At 46.3% G+C, this 17,729-nt stretch overlaps 1 protein-coding gene across 3 annotated transcripts in view; it reads right to left on the bottom strand.

Moving 5' to 3' along the window:
- TLN1 (talin 1) overlaps positions 1-17,729 on the bottom strand; it is a 687,540-nt gene that overhangs the window by 350,707 nt on the left and 319,104 nt on the right. For all 3 annotated transcript variants that reach the window (XM_069205713.1, XM_069205712.1, XM_069205714.1), the window contains 6 exons: positions 16,668-16,757; positions 16,104-16,226; positions 14,220-14,363; positions 3,345-3,506; positions 2,774-2,914; positions 2,252-2,433 (listed from right to left, as the gene is read on the bottom strand). In XM_069205713.1, coding sequence (XP_069061814.1) covers positions 2,252-2,433; positions 2,774-2,914; positions 3,345-3,506; positions 14,220-14,363; positions 16,104-16,226; positions 16,668-16,757 — 842 coding nt within the window. The remainder of the gene's footprint in view (positions 1-2,251; positions 2,434-2,773; positions 2,915-3,344; positions 3,507-14,219; positions 14,364-16,103; positions 16,227-16,667; positions 16,758-17,729) is intronic.

Raw genomic sequence — 17,729 nt, 5'->3', positions numbered from 1 at the left:
CTCAGAGTGACAAAGGCACTCTCCCCATGGGGCCAGCAACATGTCTCTAGTGTGGCAGGCTGCTGGAACTAGTCAGCCTACACAGATAGTCGGTTAAGTTTCAGGGGGCACCTCTAAGGTGCCCTCTGGGGTGTATTTTGCAATAAAATGTACACTGGCATCAGTGTGCATTTATTGTGCTGAGAAGTTTGATACCAAACTTCCCAGTTTTCAGTGTAGCCATTATGGTGCTGTGGAGTTCGTGTTTGACAAACTCCCAGACCATATACTCTTATGGCTACCCTGCACTTACAATGTCTAAGGTTTTGTTTAGACACTGTAGGGGTACCATGCTCATGCACTGGTACCCTCACCTATGGTATAGTGCACCCTGCCTTAGGGCTGTAAGGCCTGCTAGAGGGGTGTCTTACCTATACTGCATAGGCAGTGAGAGGCTGGCATGGCACCCTGAGGGGAGTGCCATGTCGACTTACTCGTTTTGTCCTCACTAGCACACACAAGCTGGCAAGCAGTGTGTCTGTGCTGAGTGAGAGGTCTCCAGGGTGGCATAAGACATGCTGCAGCCCTTAGAGACCTTCCTTGGCATCAGGGCCCTTGGTACTAGAAGTACCAGTTACAAGGGACTTATCTGGATGCCAGGGTCTGCCAATTGTGGATACAAAAGTACAGGTTAGGGAAAGAACACTGGTGCTGGGGCCTGGTTAGCAGGCCTCAGCACACTTTCAATTGTAAACATAGCATCAGCAAAGGCAAAAAGTCAGGGGGCAACCATGCCAAGGAGGCATTTCCTTACACTGGGGCATCATAGAGATCCCATGCGTCCTGGTCATCTTGGCTCATGGTGGTATGAGCTGGTGATTGTGACGGAGTCTGTGCCGGTGATATATGGTGGTGGAGAGGGTGGTGGAGTTACCTTCTTCACCACTTTAGCTTGTGGTGTTTTTTCTTGTTGTTGGAAATCTAGTTTCCTTTTTCTTCTGATTGGGGGAAGGGTGCTGATCTTCCCTGTACCACTTTGTATAAAGATCCGCTTTTGCGTGTGATCTACAGCTGTTGTTTGTAATTCCTCCTCAAATCTGTGTTTTTGAAGTTGGGAGGACAGTGATTGTTCCTCTGAGTAGGAACTGGCTTTCGGTTCGGTTGCTGGGCGTTTTGGCACCGAAACCGTGTCTTTTGTTGTTTTCGGCTCCGAAGAGATTTTCCTCTTTTTCGGTGTCGTACCTTCTTGGCGTCGACCATCTTTGGTGCCGCTATCTCTGTGCCGAGCAGCTTCGGTGCCGCTGTCTCGGTGTCGACCCTTTTCTGCGGCAGTTTCTCGGTCCTGAGATTGCTGCGTGCCTGTGTCTCGACCTGAGTCGGACGATCTCGGCACCAGCTCGCCCTTTTTCGGTGCCGATGGACGGTCACCTACTTTATGGGTTGAGCCATGGCCTGTCGGCAGTGGCGTCCCCTGGGCTTTGTCTGTTTTTCTGTGTGATGCTTGTTTCGACGTCTTACTCGCGGTTTCTTCGACGTCGAATTCTTCGGAATCCGATTCGTGGATGGAGAATGTTTCTTCTTCTCCCTCTTCCTCGAACCGTTGTTGTCCTGTCGGCGTGGACGCCATCTGCAACCTTCTGGCTCTTCGGTCTCGGAGCGTTTTTCTCGACCGAAACGCTCGACAGGCCTCACACGTTTCTTCTTTGTGCTCGGGTGACAGGCACAAGTTACAGACCAAATTTTGGTCTGTATAGGGATATTTACTGTGGCATTTAGGAACGAATCGGGACGGGGTCCGTTCCATCAGTCTCGATGTTGCACGCGGTCGGGCCGACCAGGCCCCGACGGGGGATTGAAATTACCCCGAAGGGCTACCGGAGCTCTTCAAGATTCGATGTCGATTCTAATCTAACCCGATACCCAACGAAACAATACCGACAAATTTTCCGTTGATTCTGACTAACTTTCCGACCCGAAACACGGAGCGAAAAGGAACACGTCCGAACCCGATGGCGGAAAAAAAACAATCTAACATGGAGTCGACGCCCATGCGCAATGGAACCAAAGTAGGAGGAGTCCCTCGGTCTCGTGACTCGAAAAGACTTCTTCGAAGAAAAACAACTTGTAACACTCCGACCCAACACCAGACGGCGGACTATGCACAGCATGTGTATCTGCAGCTACACATGCCACCGAACAACCATATTTCATCATCCTCTGGGAATGAAAGAGGATGGAAGGGTATGTGTATGCTTTTGTGGCATCCACTCACCTCATATTGGTAATGAGCTTCTTGATGGAGTCCGAGACGGTCCTGGAATGTCCAGCCAGCACGGACCACTTGGGAGGATCCTTGGGATTGACGGCCAGGGAGCGAGCTGTTTGGATGAGTCCAGCAGAGCTCTCCAGCATGGTCTTGGCAGAGGTGACGATAGGTTCCATGGCCTGGTGGCCCTAAACAGAAAGATTCAAATTATGAATTTTGTGCCGTGTGGCATAAAGACAGTAGAAAAAAGAACTGGTAAAAACACCAACAAACTCCACCTGCTAAAGGGACTAATACTTCAACGAAAGTGAAACAGTTGTCACATTTCAAGCATGAAATACCACAGTGGAGGCAGTCTGGTCACCCAAAATACACATCTCTTAAAATGACCCTCAGTTGACACACTTCCTGGACACACTGAGCAACAAGAGGATAACTATTTTTTTATTTAAAGTGCCTCAGCAGACAGCTGCAGTTTTCTGTAAAATGAAGGGGGGAGGGTAAAGTATCTTCCTCCTAGGCTCTTACCTCTGGGCTGATCTGTGCAGGGACGCTGGCAAACTCTGGGTTCGAGGCGAAGGCGGTCAGGTTTTCCACAGCTTCAATGAGGGGAACAGTAGCTGCCCTGCACTTCTCACGGTTGCTTTCATTGAAGGCCCCATCTAGTGCCTGAGAAAAGAACACACGTCATCAAGGTCACTGTGCATGGCCTTTGCCGTGCACCTAGTTCTATCCAACCGGAGTATCAAGCATGCTTACTCTGAACTGGGCACACTCTTATTCAGAGCAGGTCTAAACAGGAGGGTGTTTTCCTAAAACATTCAGCCGCCCAAAAAGGCTACAGTTAGGATGTTGCTACAGGCACTGACTGCCATGTAGCACAAATGAGGAAGCAGCCGCTGAACATTTAAAATTTCTTCTTATTTTACCCAATAGAATGCTGTTCACATTTCATCCACAAACAAACAGACAATGGCAGATGTCACTGTTTTTTTTTTTAGGTTTTATAACCCAATTGCTTTTAGGGACTGGAAACTCCTTAAAATGACACCATTTCTTAGAAATGCGACACTGTATCTTCACTGATAGGAACAGTCACCTTAATTGTCTTCACCAGGTTGGCGGTACTGTTGGCGACCTCCTTAGCCGACTGGACGAACTGTCTCTTTGCCACAGGATTGGCGGTCCTGGAGGATGCTAGGCGGCAGGCGTTGCAGAGTGCAGACGTGTGCTTCGCTACAATTGTGGCAGCAGAGAGTACCTACAGAATGACACCAAACAAACTGTTGAGCAGTAAGTACCCTCATACTTCTATCTGTATCCCGTGCCGCGTGACCTGCTCCCTCAACCTGCAGCATGTGGATGCTGCTCATCAGCTCGGAGGTGTGAACTGTCTTCCCCACTCACTGGCCCGTAATACCTGGCGATGTCTAATTACTCACTAACTTGCGGTGTTAGTTTGTGAACTCATGTTCTAGTGACTGGCAGAGGCTGAATGTGTAGACTCTATAGCCCTCTGACCCTCTAGTTTCTGTAGAATGTCTACCATTGCGCTGACAGTAAGTATGGGAATCTTGGCTCACCGGCTTCATGTATGTATGGGCTGTTGCAGCCGACTTACTTGGTGACCCATATTCACTGATAATGTATTTTCAAAGACTATCAAATGATATCATTAATTTGCAGCATCAGTGCAACTCGTATTCAATGGTTCACATTTTTATATAGCACCCAAAAAAAACGTTATTTACAAGTTTACATATTTACATACGTGTATATATGCTTACATAGATAGATACACACACACACACACACACACACACACACACACACAGGCCAATGACACGTTTTTGGAACCGTTATATTTTTAAATTATCATGGATACATTTATTGCCACAACGCAAAGGTCAAATACCAGTATATTGCCTAAGCACAGCAAACGCAGCAGCATGAGAACAACGCTCTTTACTGCCTCACAGACTGCATATTGCACCTGCGTCCCACATGTAAACAACTAACAGTAGCAGCGTCCTTTCAATTCAATGTCACTGTATCTTACTGCACCAATTCAGCCTCTTGCATCTTCTCTCCTTGCTCTGTTAAACATATCCAGAGGCTCTATTTATTGCCACTGCCCCGGGAGCGGCATCACCACTTACTCAAGGTAACCATCTGTTTGTAGTGTCTACTGCTGTAGATTCCCATGCTGATGGAGCACCGCTCTGCGGTGGGGCAGTGTTCTGGCTGAATCGGATTCTATGGGGATCGGGTGCGTCAGGCTGAATTTGGGACACTCTCTCAGTCGGGGCCAACACAAGTTTGGGCTCTGAGTCGGACAGCAGTATAGGCAAAATGTTTCTTTTCAGCTGCAGGGGTTCACACTCTGGCACCAGAGTGGAAGTCTGCACCGTAATCTGTGTGGACCACAAGGCAGGTTGACAGGCACAGAGGATGGATCTACCAGCGGTAACTAGACTGCTGGCCCATGCAGATCTTTGGAGACCGAAGGCGCTCCCGAGGGAACCAAATGAGTGCAAAAAATGTACAAAATGGCATTCCCAAAAGCCTTGATCTGCAGCAATGTTGCCAATTTCCCAGGAAACTTGGGGTGCATCGGTATTGTAAGAAACTGGGTTATGGGTTGAGAAGGATGTGAGTACTTCACAAGAAATAAGCCCACAAATGTCTTTTTACTGGGAGCCAAGTACTCAAATTAGCGCTCGCCTGTCTCAGGGTAGTGAAGCAGAGCAGTCCAAGGCCTTCTCAGGGGAGGTGGCTTGGGCTAGTAACTCCAGCGCACTGGTATGCAACAACAACACTCAATAAATAATTATCCGTTCAAATGCTTCTTCTTTTTCTGGTAAGAACGTTTACTACACACACTTCAAGTTGTCTGAGAAAAGAATTTCCCTGAGAGTCTCAAATGTGCCCCTAGCTAATACAGCTGCATGATCCCTTCCCACCAAAACTTCAAAGGCAAATCCCTCTCATTGCAGAGAACAGAATAATTAACTTGGCATAGCAAGGGCAAGGCCTGGAATCTGGTTATGAGCTGAGCCAGGGAGGTAGGACAATTCTTAAAGTACCATATGGATTGTAGGATTTTACAATCCATATGTGAAGGACAGTGGATCAGGGTACAAGTTTACCCGTAGATTGATGCTTCACTGCAGCCTCTAGGCCTAAGTGGGATGTCACTCTGTACTTTAGTGCAGATTTTGCCTTTAATGTGTAATACAGTTTAAGCACCAAAGACTTTCAGTAACCCTTACAGACTGAGACAGTGAATGAGCACTCACATTATAAGCCTTCGCCCAGGTCAGAACCAATCCTTGAAGAGTCAACAAGCCACATGTGCACAGATAGGCTGTGAAAGTTGGCAGTCTGAAATGTGTACCCCCCCCACACACTTGTTCACACGTAAGAAGCCTAGAGCCTCTGCCCCATAGCTGTGCCTCAGCAGCTTTATTTTACCAGTCGACACTGACCATTAGCACTCCCAGTCCATTTACCACAAATTGACCATGTGTGAAACTTGGGTAGCGAGTTTCACTGACTGTAAAAAAAAAAGAAATGAAAAAAAAAATGAGTATGTACACAAGTGAAAAATCCAAGGGGATTATATTGGCGGAACCCACAGAGCAACAACGATTAATTGTGGATTTGGCTCCATGATGGACGTTTGGGAGCGAGACCACGTGGCACCTTCTCTGCAGGTAGAGATGGGAACCAATCCCCCTTGGCTTTCTGTGTTTCCACTTTGACTTACCAGAAGACTCTGACCGCGATGTGGATTTGTTGCAGCAACAGCATGGGAGACGGAATAGGTCTGCACCCTCAACTTCGAGTTAAAGTAGACTTGCAAGATTTCTTCTGATGTTCAGGGACGTACAGCTTTGCTTCGTAGTCCCGGATCACCTGTGCATTCACAATGGTGCACTCTCCACACAACTAGCAGATGTGCTCCAAGCCCAAACAGCACAGTTACACTTCGTGTTCATCGGTCACTGACACTTGTTTTCGGCAGTCATGACGAGGTTTGAACCCCGTAGTTTTAGAAGAGAACATTGTTCCCCAGGAATACTGAATCTGAATATTTTCTGTGAAAAAAGCTGGTCAAACTAATGAGTAAAGGGGAGCAGAGCTCCAGACCTGTGTTCGAAGGCACTAAAAGGAAGGAACTAATGTCCGCACACAGGGTGGTGCTAAATGCCCTGAGATCTGTGATTTCTGAAGCAGAATGAAGTCAACGATGACCCTCACAGCACCAGTTAGCGGCAAGTGGGTGCACTACCTTGACAGCTTCCGGATCTAGTCTCGCAAGTGAGGATATTCTAAAGGTGAGAAATCTACAGTTAGAGAGATGTATTCAGTAGATGCTTTTTTTTTTTGTTGTTGTTGAAGATTTCCCCACATTCGGCCAACCACAGAGGGCCTGGTCCAGGCAGTGTGTCCAGTCACCTACCGCATGTTGCCAACCCCCCACTGTGCACAGCCTTCAGCCTCCGTCGAGGCCATGCATCCAACTGCACCCTGCATGAGCAGGCACCAACCCTTCGTATGCAGCCTTTGAATCGCCTATGGACGCCTACCCCCATTTTGTTTTGTTTTCTTTTCCTATTTCGCTATTTTTTTTAACTTCAGGACACGGAAACTGAGTTCTATAGTGGCAGCCACAACATTTGACTTCGAGTCGCTGCAATCCAATCAATCTCAGTACCGCCGGACCGGTTCCACTCCCACTGTAACGGAAAGGCCAACAGCAGAAAAAGCTTCCGCCAGCCAATCAGAAGCCTTCGGACTAACAGTCCAGATATACCTAACTTTTTAACCCCTTCATGACCATCCCGAGCACCTCTTAAAGCACAAATTCGACAACAGCTCAACGGATTTACAATAATGAAAAGCACACTGAGTAAAGTTCTACCATTCTGTCAAATTTGGCAGAATTCGGTTCAGATTTGTTTTTTGAATCACCTCCCAAAACTCCCTATAGGAATTAACATGGGAAATAAATGCTTTTAGACCCATATTTTTCTTGGGCCCGCTTACCCAATAACCCCAAAATTCTCCAGAAAGGAGCTGAGGTAGGTGAACTTTTTTGGGGGGAACTAACATGCAGATTTGTCAAACTGCACCAAAGTTATTAACAAAGCAAGAAAATGCTCTTTCGAAGGAAACTCTGACTTAACTATACACTAGTGATTGCCAATACTAAATTATGTGTGTGTTATGTGTGTGTGTATGGAAAATGTCACTTACCCAGTGTACATCTGTTCGTGGCATGAGACGCTGCAGATTCACATGCTGTGCACATCCCGCCATGTAGTGTTGGGCTCGGAGTGTTACAAGTTGTTTTTCTTCGAAGAAGTCTTTTCGAGTCACGAGATCGAGGGACTCCTCCCCTTTCGGCTCCATTGCGCATGGGCGTCGACTCCATCTTAGATTGTTTTCCCCGCAGAGGGTGAGGTAGGAGTTGTGTATATAGTAATAGTGCCCATGCAATGGAGTAAGTATGTATGTACATAATGTGGTTAAAAGTGATATATTTACAAATTTACAAATGTACAAGTTTAATTTTTTGTCAACTTAAAACGGCTACAGGCAGCCGGGGAGGCGGGAGGGCGCATGTGAATCTGCAGCGACTAATGCCACGAACAGATGTACACTGGGTAAGTGACATTTTCCGTTCGATGGCATGTGTAGCTGCAGATACACATGCTGTGCATAGACTAGTAAGCAGTTATCTCCCCAAAAGCGGTGGTTCAGCCTGTAGGAGTTGAAGTTGTTTGAAACAATGTTCGTAGTACTGCTTGGCCTACTGTGGCTTGCTGTGTTGTTAACACATCCACGCAGTAAGGCTTGGTAAACGTATGAGGCGTAGACCATGTGGCTGCCTTACATATTTCAGTCATTGGTAGGTTTCCTAGAAAGGCCATGGTAGCACCTTTCTTTCTAGTGGACTGTGCCTTTGGTGTAATAGGCAGTTCTCTTTTTGCTTTTATATAACAGGTTTGAATACATTTAACTATCCATCTGGCAATGCCTTGTTTGGATATTGGATTCCCTGTATGAGGCTTTTGGAAAGCAACAAAATTGTTTTGTTTTGCTCATTTGTTTGGTTCTATCAATGTAGTACAGTAGTGCCCTTTTGATGTCTAATGTATGTAATGCTCTCTCAGCTACAGAATCTGGTTCTGGAAAGAACACTGGGAGTTCCACTGTGATTTAAGTGGAACGGTGATATGACTTTAGGATTTGTGCGTAGAATTACTTTATGTTTGTGTATTTGTATAAAGGGTTCTTGTATGGTAAAGGCTTGTATTTCACTTACTCGTCTGAGAGATGTGATAGCTATTAGAAAGGCTACTTTCCATGTTAAGTACTGTATTTCACATGAGTGCATGGGTTCAAATGGTGGACCCATGAGTCGTGTTAATACGATGTTGAGGTTCCACGAAGGAACTGGTGGTGTTCTTGGTGGGATAATCCTTTTCAGACCCTCCATAAATGCTTTTATGACTGGGATTCTGAATAAAGAAGTTGAGTGCGTAATTTGCAGATAAGCTGAAATTGCAGTCAGATGTATTTTAATGGATGAAAAAGCTAACTTGTACTTTTGTAAGTGTAGTAGGTAGCTTACGATGTTTTTAGCAGATGCATGTAATGGTTGAATTTGATTATTATGGCAGTAATAAACAAATCTTTTCCACTTATTTGCGTAGCAATGTCTTGTGGTTGGTTTCCTAGCTTGTTTTATGACCTCCATGCATTCTTTTGTAAGGTCTAGGTGTCCGAATTCTAAGATCTCAGGAGCCAAATTGCTAGATTGAGCGATGCTTGATTCGGGTGTCTGATCTGTTGTTTGTGTTGAGTTAACAGATCTGGTCTGTTTGGCAGTTTGATATGAGGCACTACTGAGAGGTCTAGTAGTGTTGTGTACCAAGGTTGTCGTGCCAAAGTTGGTGCTATCAGTATGAGTTTGAGTTTGTTTTGACTCAATTTATTTACTAGATACGGATGGAGTGGGAGAGGGGGAAAAGCGTATGAAAATATCCCTGACCAGCGCATCCATAATGCATTGCCTTGAGAGTGAGCCTGTGGATACCTGGATGCGAAGTTTTGGCATTTTGCGTTTTCTTTTGTTGCAAATAGGTCTATTTGCGGTGTTCCCCATCTTTGGAAGTAAGTTTTTAGTATTTGGGGATGAATTTCCCATTCGTGGTTCTGCTGGTGATCCCGAGAGAGATTGTCGGCTAACTGATTTTGAATTCCTGGTATGAACTGCGCTATTAGGCGAATGTGGTTGTGAATCGCCAAATGCCATATCTTTTGAGCTAAGAGACACAATTGTGTCGAGTGTGTCCCTCCCTGTTTGTTCAGATAATACATTGTTGTCATGTTGTCTGTTTTGACAAGAATGTGTTTGTGGGTTATTATAGGTTGAAATGCTTTCAACGCTAGAAATACTGCTAGTAGTACTAAGTGATTTATATGAAGCTGTCTCTGCTGAGTGTCCCATTGTCCTTGGATGCTGTGTTGGTTGAGGTGTGCTCCCCACCCTACCATGGAAGCATCCGTTGTGATTACGTATTGAGGCACTGGGTCTTGGAAAGGCCGCCCTTTGTTTAAATTTATAGTATTCCACCATTGAAGCGAGGTGTATGTTTGGCAGTCTATCAACACTAGATCTTGAAGTTGACCCTGTGCCTGTGACCATTGTGATGCTAGGCACTGTTGTAAGGGCCGCATGTGCAATCTTGCGTTTGGGACAATGGCTATGCATGAGGACATCATGCCTAGTAGTTTCATTACTAATTTTACCTGGAACCTTTGGTTTGGGTGCATGACGTGTTTTACGTTTTGGAATGCCTGTACCCTTTGTGGACTTGGAGTGGCAATCCCTTTTTTTGTGTTGATTGTTGCTCCTAAGTACTGTTGTATTTGACACAGCTCTAGGGGTGATTTGTTGTAGTCGAGTGAGAACCCTAGCTTGTGAAGGGTTTCTATTACATACTTTGTGTGTTGTGAACACCGTTCTTGCGTATTGGTTTTGATTAACCAATCGTCTAGGTACGGGAACACATGTATTTGCTGCCTTCAGATATGGGCTGCCACTACGGCAAGGCATTTTGTAAAAACTCTTGGCGCTGTTGTTATTCCAAATGGCAACACTTTGAACTGGTAATGTACTCCTTGAATTACAAACCTTAAGTACTTTCTGTGGGAAGGATGTATAGGTATATGGAAATACGCATCCTCGAGGTCTAGTGTTGTCATGTAGTCTTGTTGTTTGAGCAATGGGATCACGTCTTGCAGTGTCACCATGTGAAAGTGATCTGATTTGATGTAAATGTTTAATGTTCTGAGATCTAGGATGGGTCTTAGAGTTTTGTCTTTTTTGGGTATGAGAAAGTACAGGGAGTAAACCCCTGTTCCTTTCTGATGAATTGGTACTAGTTTTATTGCATCTTTTTGCAACAACGCTTGGACCTCCAGTTGTAATAGATCCATGTGTTGTTTGGACATGTTGTGTGTTTTCGGTGGGACATTTAGAGGGAATTGTAGGTATTTTATGCAATAACCATGTTGGATAATGGCTAGGACCCACGTGTCTGTTGTTATTTCCTCCCAGTTTCTGTAAAAATTGGTTAGTCTCCCCCCCACTGGTGTTATGTGCTTGGGATTTGTGACGCTGAAGTCACTGTTTATTTTGCGGTGTCTTGGGACTTTGGAACTTCCCTGTAGTTTTAGGGAACTGTCCCCCTCTGTATTGTCCCCGAAAACTTCCCCTCTGATACTGACTCTGGTATGTGGGCCTTGTTTGTGAGGTTGAGGGTTCTGTGCTCTGTCCTCGAAACCCCCCTCTAAACTGTGTTTTACGAAATGTGCCTCTGCTCTGTGGGGAGTAGAGTGCGCCCATGGCTTTGGCCATATCGGTGTCCTTTTTAAGTTTCTCGATAGCAGTGTCCACCTCCGGCCCAAACAACTGCTGTCCGATAAAAGGCATATTCAGCACCGCTTGTTTAATTTCCGGCTTGAATCCTGAGGTGCGTAGCCATGCGTGTCTCCGTATGGTGACCGCTGTATTTACAGTCCTAGCTGTGTCTGCTCCATCCATTGCCGACCGTATCTGGTTGTTAGAGATACTTTGGCCTTCTTCCACCACTTGTTGTGCCCTCTCTGGGTAGATGTTCTATGAAATGTTGCATTTCGCCCCAATGAGCCCTATCATATCTAGCCAGCAAGGCCTGTGAATTTGCAATGCGCCATTGGTTGGCTGCTTGTGCCGCGACCCTTTTCCCCGCTGCGTCGAACTTGCGACTTTCCTTGTCGGTTGGTGGTGCATCTCCCGAGGTGTGTGAGTTCGCCCTTTTGCGAGCTGCCCCTACTACCACTGAGTCCGGTGTCAATTGCTGCGTGATGTTGACAGGGTTTGTTGGTGGAGGTTTTCTACTTTTTCTCCACTCTTGGAGTGATGGCCCTGCCTTTCACAGGCTCTTGAAACACTTGCTTTGAGTGTTTCAACATTCCCGGTAACATAGGGAGACTCTGGTACTGGCTATGTGTGGGCGACAGAGTATTAAACAAAAAGTCATCTTCAATTGGTTCTGCGTGCAGGGTGACATTGTGAAACGCGGCTGCTCTTGACACCACCTGTGTGTAGGCAGTGCTGTCCTCAGGTGGTGATGGTCTCGCTGGATAACAGTCGGGACTGTTATCTGATACTGGCGCATCATAAAGATCCCATGCATCAGGATCATCTTGACTCATTCCTGTATGAGTTGGAGACTGCATCATTGGTGGAGTGGCTACCAGTGATGGTTGTGGTGAGTGCTGTGGTGATGGTGGCGGAGTTATTTGTTTTGCCACCTTTGCTTGTGGTTGCTTGTCTTTCTCTTGGAAGGCAAGTTTCCTTTTAATTCGGATTGGAGGGAGAGTACAGATTTTTCCTGTGTCCTTCTGAATTTGGAGCCGTCTTTGAGTGTAATCTGGCTCCCCTGCCTCTAGCTCCTGTCCGAATCTGTGTCCTTGCATCTGTGAGGACAGGCCCTGTTCCTCGGTGTAGGAACTTGTTTTCGGCTCCGAGGCCGGATGTTTCGGTATCGAAACCTTTTCGACCATCTTATTCGGCTCCAAAGATACTTTTTTGCCTTTCGGTGTTCCGATATCTTGGTGCCGACTCGTTTCGGTGCCCCTCTCTCGATGTCGAGATTGCTCTGACCCGGTGTCTCGGGGTAGAGTCTGTTCTGTGCCGGTATCTCAACCGGAGTCGGATGACTTCGACACGTGTGCCTTTTTCGGTGCCGATGGCCGGTCACCTAATTTTCGGGTTAAGCCATGGCCTGTTGGCGGTGGCATCCCCTGGGCTTTAGAGGATTTTCCGTGAGTCTTGGGCAGGGACGTCTTACTCACGGTTCTCGGCGTCTGTTCGGAATCGACCTCATCCGAGTCCGAATCCGCGATGGAGAAGGTTTCTTCTTCCTCCAAGTGTTGGTGTCCTGCCGACGCCATTTGAAGTCTTCTTGCTCTCCGGTCTCTTAGCGTTTTCCTCGACTGAAACCCTCGACAGGCCTCGCAGGTATCCTCTTTGCGCTCAGGAGACAAACACAAATTACAGACCAGATGCTGATCTGTGTAAGGATACTTGTTGTGACATTCGGGGCAGAAGCGGAATGGGGTCCGTTCCATTAGCCTTGAAGACGCACGAGGTCGGGCCGACCAGGCCCTGCTGGGGAATCGAAAACCCCAAAGGGCCACCGGAGCTCTTCAAAAGTCGGTGTCGATCTGTTTTAACTAACCCGATACCGAACGCAAACAATACCGTAGAATTTTCAGAGATTTAACTAACTTTCCGAACCGAAACACGGAGCGAAGAGGAACACGTCCGAACCCGATGGCGGTAAGAAAACAATCTAAGATGGAGTCGACGCCCATGCTCAATGGAGCCGAAAGGGGAGGAGTCCCTCGATCTCGTGACTCGAAAAGACTTCTTTGAAGAAAAACAACTTGTAACACTCCGAGCCCAACACTAGATGGCGGGATATGCACAGCATGTGTATCTGCAGCTACACATGCCATCGAACATATATATAAGTGTGTGTTATAATCAGGGCAAAACTCGCTGCAGAACAAAGCTATCTATCAGGGGCCCCTGGAAGTCTGGGGCCCTGGGCTAGAGCCCACTTTGCCCAGGCCTTAAATTGTCTCTGAGAGTAGAGGTAATGGGTCTTTAGTTTATTGCCTCATCCACCCCATTTTTATATTGCGTACATCCTTAAACTGTGTGTCAGAGGCAACTCAATGCACCCATGGCTCAAATGATTCACAGCCTTTTTAACCACAGACCGTGCACATGCCTATAGTTCAGAAGCACATCATTTGATACTACCTTTGTCACTCCTAGGGGTGGGTCTATCTACCCACCTCTGATGTGTTCAGCCCATCGTACCGTACCTGATCTAGTCCTGGGTGTCGGCTGAATCTATCAGGCTCTGAGAGGCATATAGCCTGAATTAGGGATTGCCAGACAGGTTACACAGTCATAACAGGGACGGATATCCCATCCACCAAAATATAAATCCCATAGGGATTTATGTCACTACTATGATGGAGTACCCCTTCAGCCATTATCTAAATCAGGCCTATAGTCCCATGCACCACATCTCACCTAGGACATGAAAGCTGAATTTACCGGGTTCTGATGTGTAAAGCCACCCACGTCCACGGGTTCTGATGCGCATCCTTGCATGCATGTCTTATGATTGGGTGCTAGCTACAAGGCTGAGGGGCACAGCACCATGTATCCCATCATCTGTGACCGGATCCATGAGGTTCTGGTGTGTAAAATCATCCCCCACCATGCACACTCATTCCCAGATCTAATGGGCATTCTAGCAGGTACCTCTGTCTTGTGTAAGAATGGATGCTGGTTACAAGTCTACGGGAAGGAACAATTGGCATCATGTCTCACCTGTGATTGCGTGCAGGCTGGATCTATGAGGTTCTGGCAAGCCATCTGGATCGCCTGGTTCGCTCTTGCAAACTGAGTGGGGTCCACCAGTCCTTTCTGCCCTGCGTGACTGTTGGGGTCAGATACTCCGATGAGATATGCAGCCTAGAGTTGAGGAGGGACAGGGAAAGGTATCAGACACTCTATTCAGATAGGTTGGACCAGTACAGCAGCACATTTGGGCAGCATCAGATGTTCTGTTCCCCATGCGTAGCATGATAACACCATGTGGCCAAAGTTCCCTCTGCTGCCAAGCAGAATCATTCCTTAACACATCCTGCTGTGCAGAACTTCTTACCAAGGGTAGTAACAGGGCAACTAAACCAGAAACTAAACATTTTAAAAAGCCATCTCAAGCTGCATTGAAAAAAGGTTTTCATTCAATAAATAGTGGGAATTCAAAGCACACTCTCAATGGCTGCCAAGTCATCATCAAAGGGGGATTGACATGTGAAAACTCAGTTAGTGAACCTCTGACCACTTAAGAAGGCCCTGACTCAGAGTCTCACTCAGAAATATTTACAAGGATTCCAGTGTTTGCAGATGCTGTGCCTCCTCTTGCGAAGAAGGCTGAGTGCAAAGCAACAACAGCCCATTTAAAACAGTAGCACAAGACTGGCCCTGCCCTAATGAGCCTTCATCTAGACACCATCGTCTACAAAGGAAAAGAGAGACTAGGGCAGCAGCCTAAAGAAACCCTGACTTTGACACCATTCTCTTCAAAGGACAGGTCTACAGAAGCCCTCACTTGGATTTGATCTACTGGAGACATCGGCCAAGGATATTGTGCTTTAGAGGAGAAATGTGATGCAGGACACTGCAGCATATGACCGTTCACCTGCATCCCCAAAACTACACAACATGTGTGACTACGAACACTGCACTACAGAGAAGAAACAATTGTTGACACTGCTTTTTAGAAGCCAACAAATCTATATCCAGCTATGCACATGAAGCAGCCAAGACTGCTGGCTCTGATAGCCACAATCTGGCTATGCAATGATTTGCATAAAAAGCGCAAGCCCAGACACTGCGCTAAAAAATAGAAGCGTTTCCTTGCACACTGTGCTGTAAAGATGTGATTGTGGTATAGAAGAGTGACCCTTGTAGAGAAGTTTCACTGTGGCACAGCTCTATGTTAACACTCAACAAAATACCCAATCTTTCAATGAGAAGTGTCACCCCTGGGAGACGGCCTAACCCCAGACACGGGTATAGAAAAGAAGGCTGACGTCAAGACACTGATACAGAATTGCAGAGCGACTGCAGGCAACTGTGCTACAGTGAAATGCTGCAACAAACCTTGTGCTTTGGAGCACTGCACCCACAGACAATGTACTAGATAGGAGAGCTAGGACCTTGGAAAGCATGATGTGGAGAATTAAGCTCCTGGCAGGGTACTCTAGAAGCACTCATCTAGATACAACCTCTCAAACTAAAGTGAGGTTCTGGCCATTGCTTATTGAAACAAGCCAGCTGATACCCTCACACATCAAGAGATTCTTCAACTTGGCACCCTGAAAGATGAGGCAAACACAATCTGATCTGAGCTCACTACTGTCTGAAAGCTCAGCACTTCCAGAAGAAGTACATGACAGGGTCAGGTTCTTATAAACACCTATCCTCACTTGCAACTGGCCTGCCCCAAACACCAGTCCACAGTCTCATTTGGCAAATGATAAAATGGGAACCGACTGCAAAGCAAATTGCAACTGGGCTGCTCCGGACGATGAATTATTTAATGATACAAAGTCACTGAATCAGTAAATATTGGGCTTCCATCAGATATACCTTTGCACAATACCGCAATAAAGATTGTCATGATTTCCCTGTCTGAGGAGTTACCTGAGCAGCAGCCTCCGTGAGGCCACACAGGGCCTTGGATGCGGTGCTGACCGAGTCCCCAAACTCTGGCAAGTTACTGTTCTTGGCGTTCTGAGAAATGCCAGCCATGGACTCCCCGAGAACCTGCAAGAAAGATGTAACAGACCAGCTAAGACACTCAGAAGAAGCTCACCTGAACATAGGTATTAAAAATAAATAACTCTAAAGGTAGATTGACGAACAAATCACAATAAAGAAATATCTACACATGTAACAAACTAAATATCAAACAAACAATACATAGATCTCTCTCTTAGTTTTTTCTGCCTTTCCAAAAATCTACACAAACAAGACAGATCGGAGGGCATATAAAATGTTATTAACACCAACCAAAGACAAGGCTGGAGCCAGGACACAAAAAATTGAGTATTTTTAAAGAAAATACCAGTGAAGGAAAGGACAAAAGAGAATTCAAACTAGGAGAAACCACATAAAAACAGGATAACAGTTGTTCCGCACAACATGCAGGCAGGCAGCCATAAGAAAATACCTCTGGCCAGTGAAATTAAGCTTCCCTGTGCTCACCTTGGAGTTCTCCATCACACTGTCCAGGCAGTCGAAGTAGGAAAGGTCGTTGACGGCCTCCGTAGGGTTTTCTAGCATCTCACGCACAGTCTGTAAGAAAGAAACATTGGAACAGAAGCAGTCGACATCAAGGACTAACAGCCATAGCGTGAGTGGGGGAATGGGAGAGAACAGTCAATGTAGGGGAGGCTTAGTGGATCTTTGGAAAAAAACACACACACATAAGTATCTGTATATACAAATACACATAAATACACCAATCATGCCATGCACAGATATTTTCAAGTGTATTTGAAATCTGTGCAAGAGTTCTTTGAATTTATAACATTGCTCACATTTGGTGCTACACTGGCAAAATTAAAAAGTCTTCTCCGGAGGATGACATCTTTAAAGGGCTAACGCAGGTGATGAGTTGCTCTCCACAGAGCTGATTGCAACACATTCATACCTGACCATCAGCAAGACTGGATCAAGAAAATGTGAGAAGGAAGAGACCAGGCAACATGAAGCTTATTGCTCTGTCCAGGCAACCACAGATCAGACTCCTTCAGTCTTCCGCCTCAGACAGAAGCTGAAGAGCTGCTTCTTCAAGGAAACCTCCTTCATGAGTACTCACATCAACCACACAGTCACACAGGCGCCGATGGAGAGTCCTCACATATAAAGGATCACACTCCACCCTGCATTCGCCCTCCCCCAGTCGTGTAGCTCTGTGGTATTTTACAGCCAGATTTGTGATATATAAATACCCCACCAAGGACGGTGGGTAGTGTTAACATAAGTGCTGAGGTCACGGAGGGTTACTATCACTGCTGGCACATCTCGGTCATGTACTGGATAACAGATATGTTTGTCATGTTCCTTCTGTGATTAATGCTATGGCGGGCATGTTCACTGCTTTGGCTGCACTGTTCCATTGATGTAGTATGCTCCGGTGTGACACTGTGATCACATAAATCGCATACTCTGCACAGACGTGCAAGCAAAGGGAACTCCAGAGTTTGAGGTCCTGATTGCTTTGCTGAAGGGTGGTTGGATCGTTTGCTTTAAGTGGTCCAGGAC

The sequence above is a fragment of the Pleurodeles waltl genome, chromosome 1_2 (assembly GCF_031143425.1).
Source record: "Pleurodeles waltl isolate 20211129_DDA chromosome 1_2, aPleWal1.hap1.20221129, whole genome shotgun sequence".
NCBI classification, from domain to species: Eukaryota; Metazoa; Chordata; class Amphibia; order Caudata; family Salamandridae; genus Pleurodeles; species Pleurodeles waltl.
The sequence above is the reverse complement of the archived record's forward strand: the minus strand, read 5'-3'. Positions and strand labels throughout refer to the sequence as shown.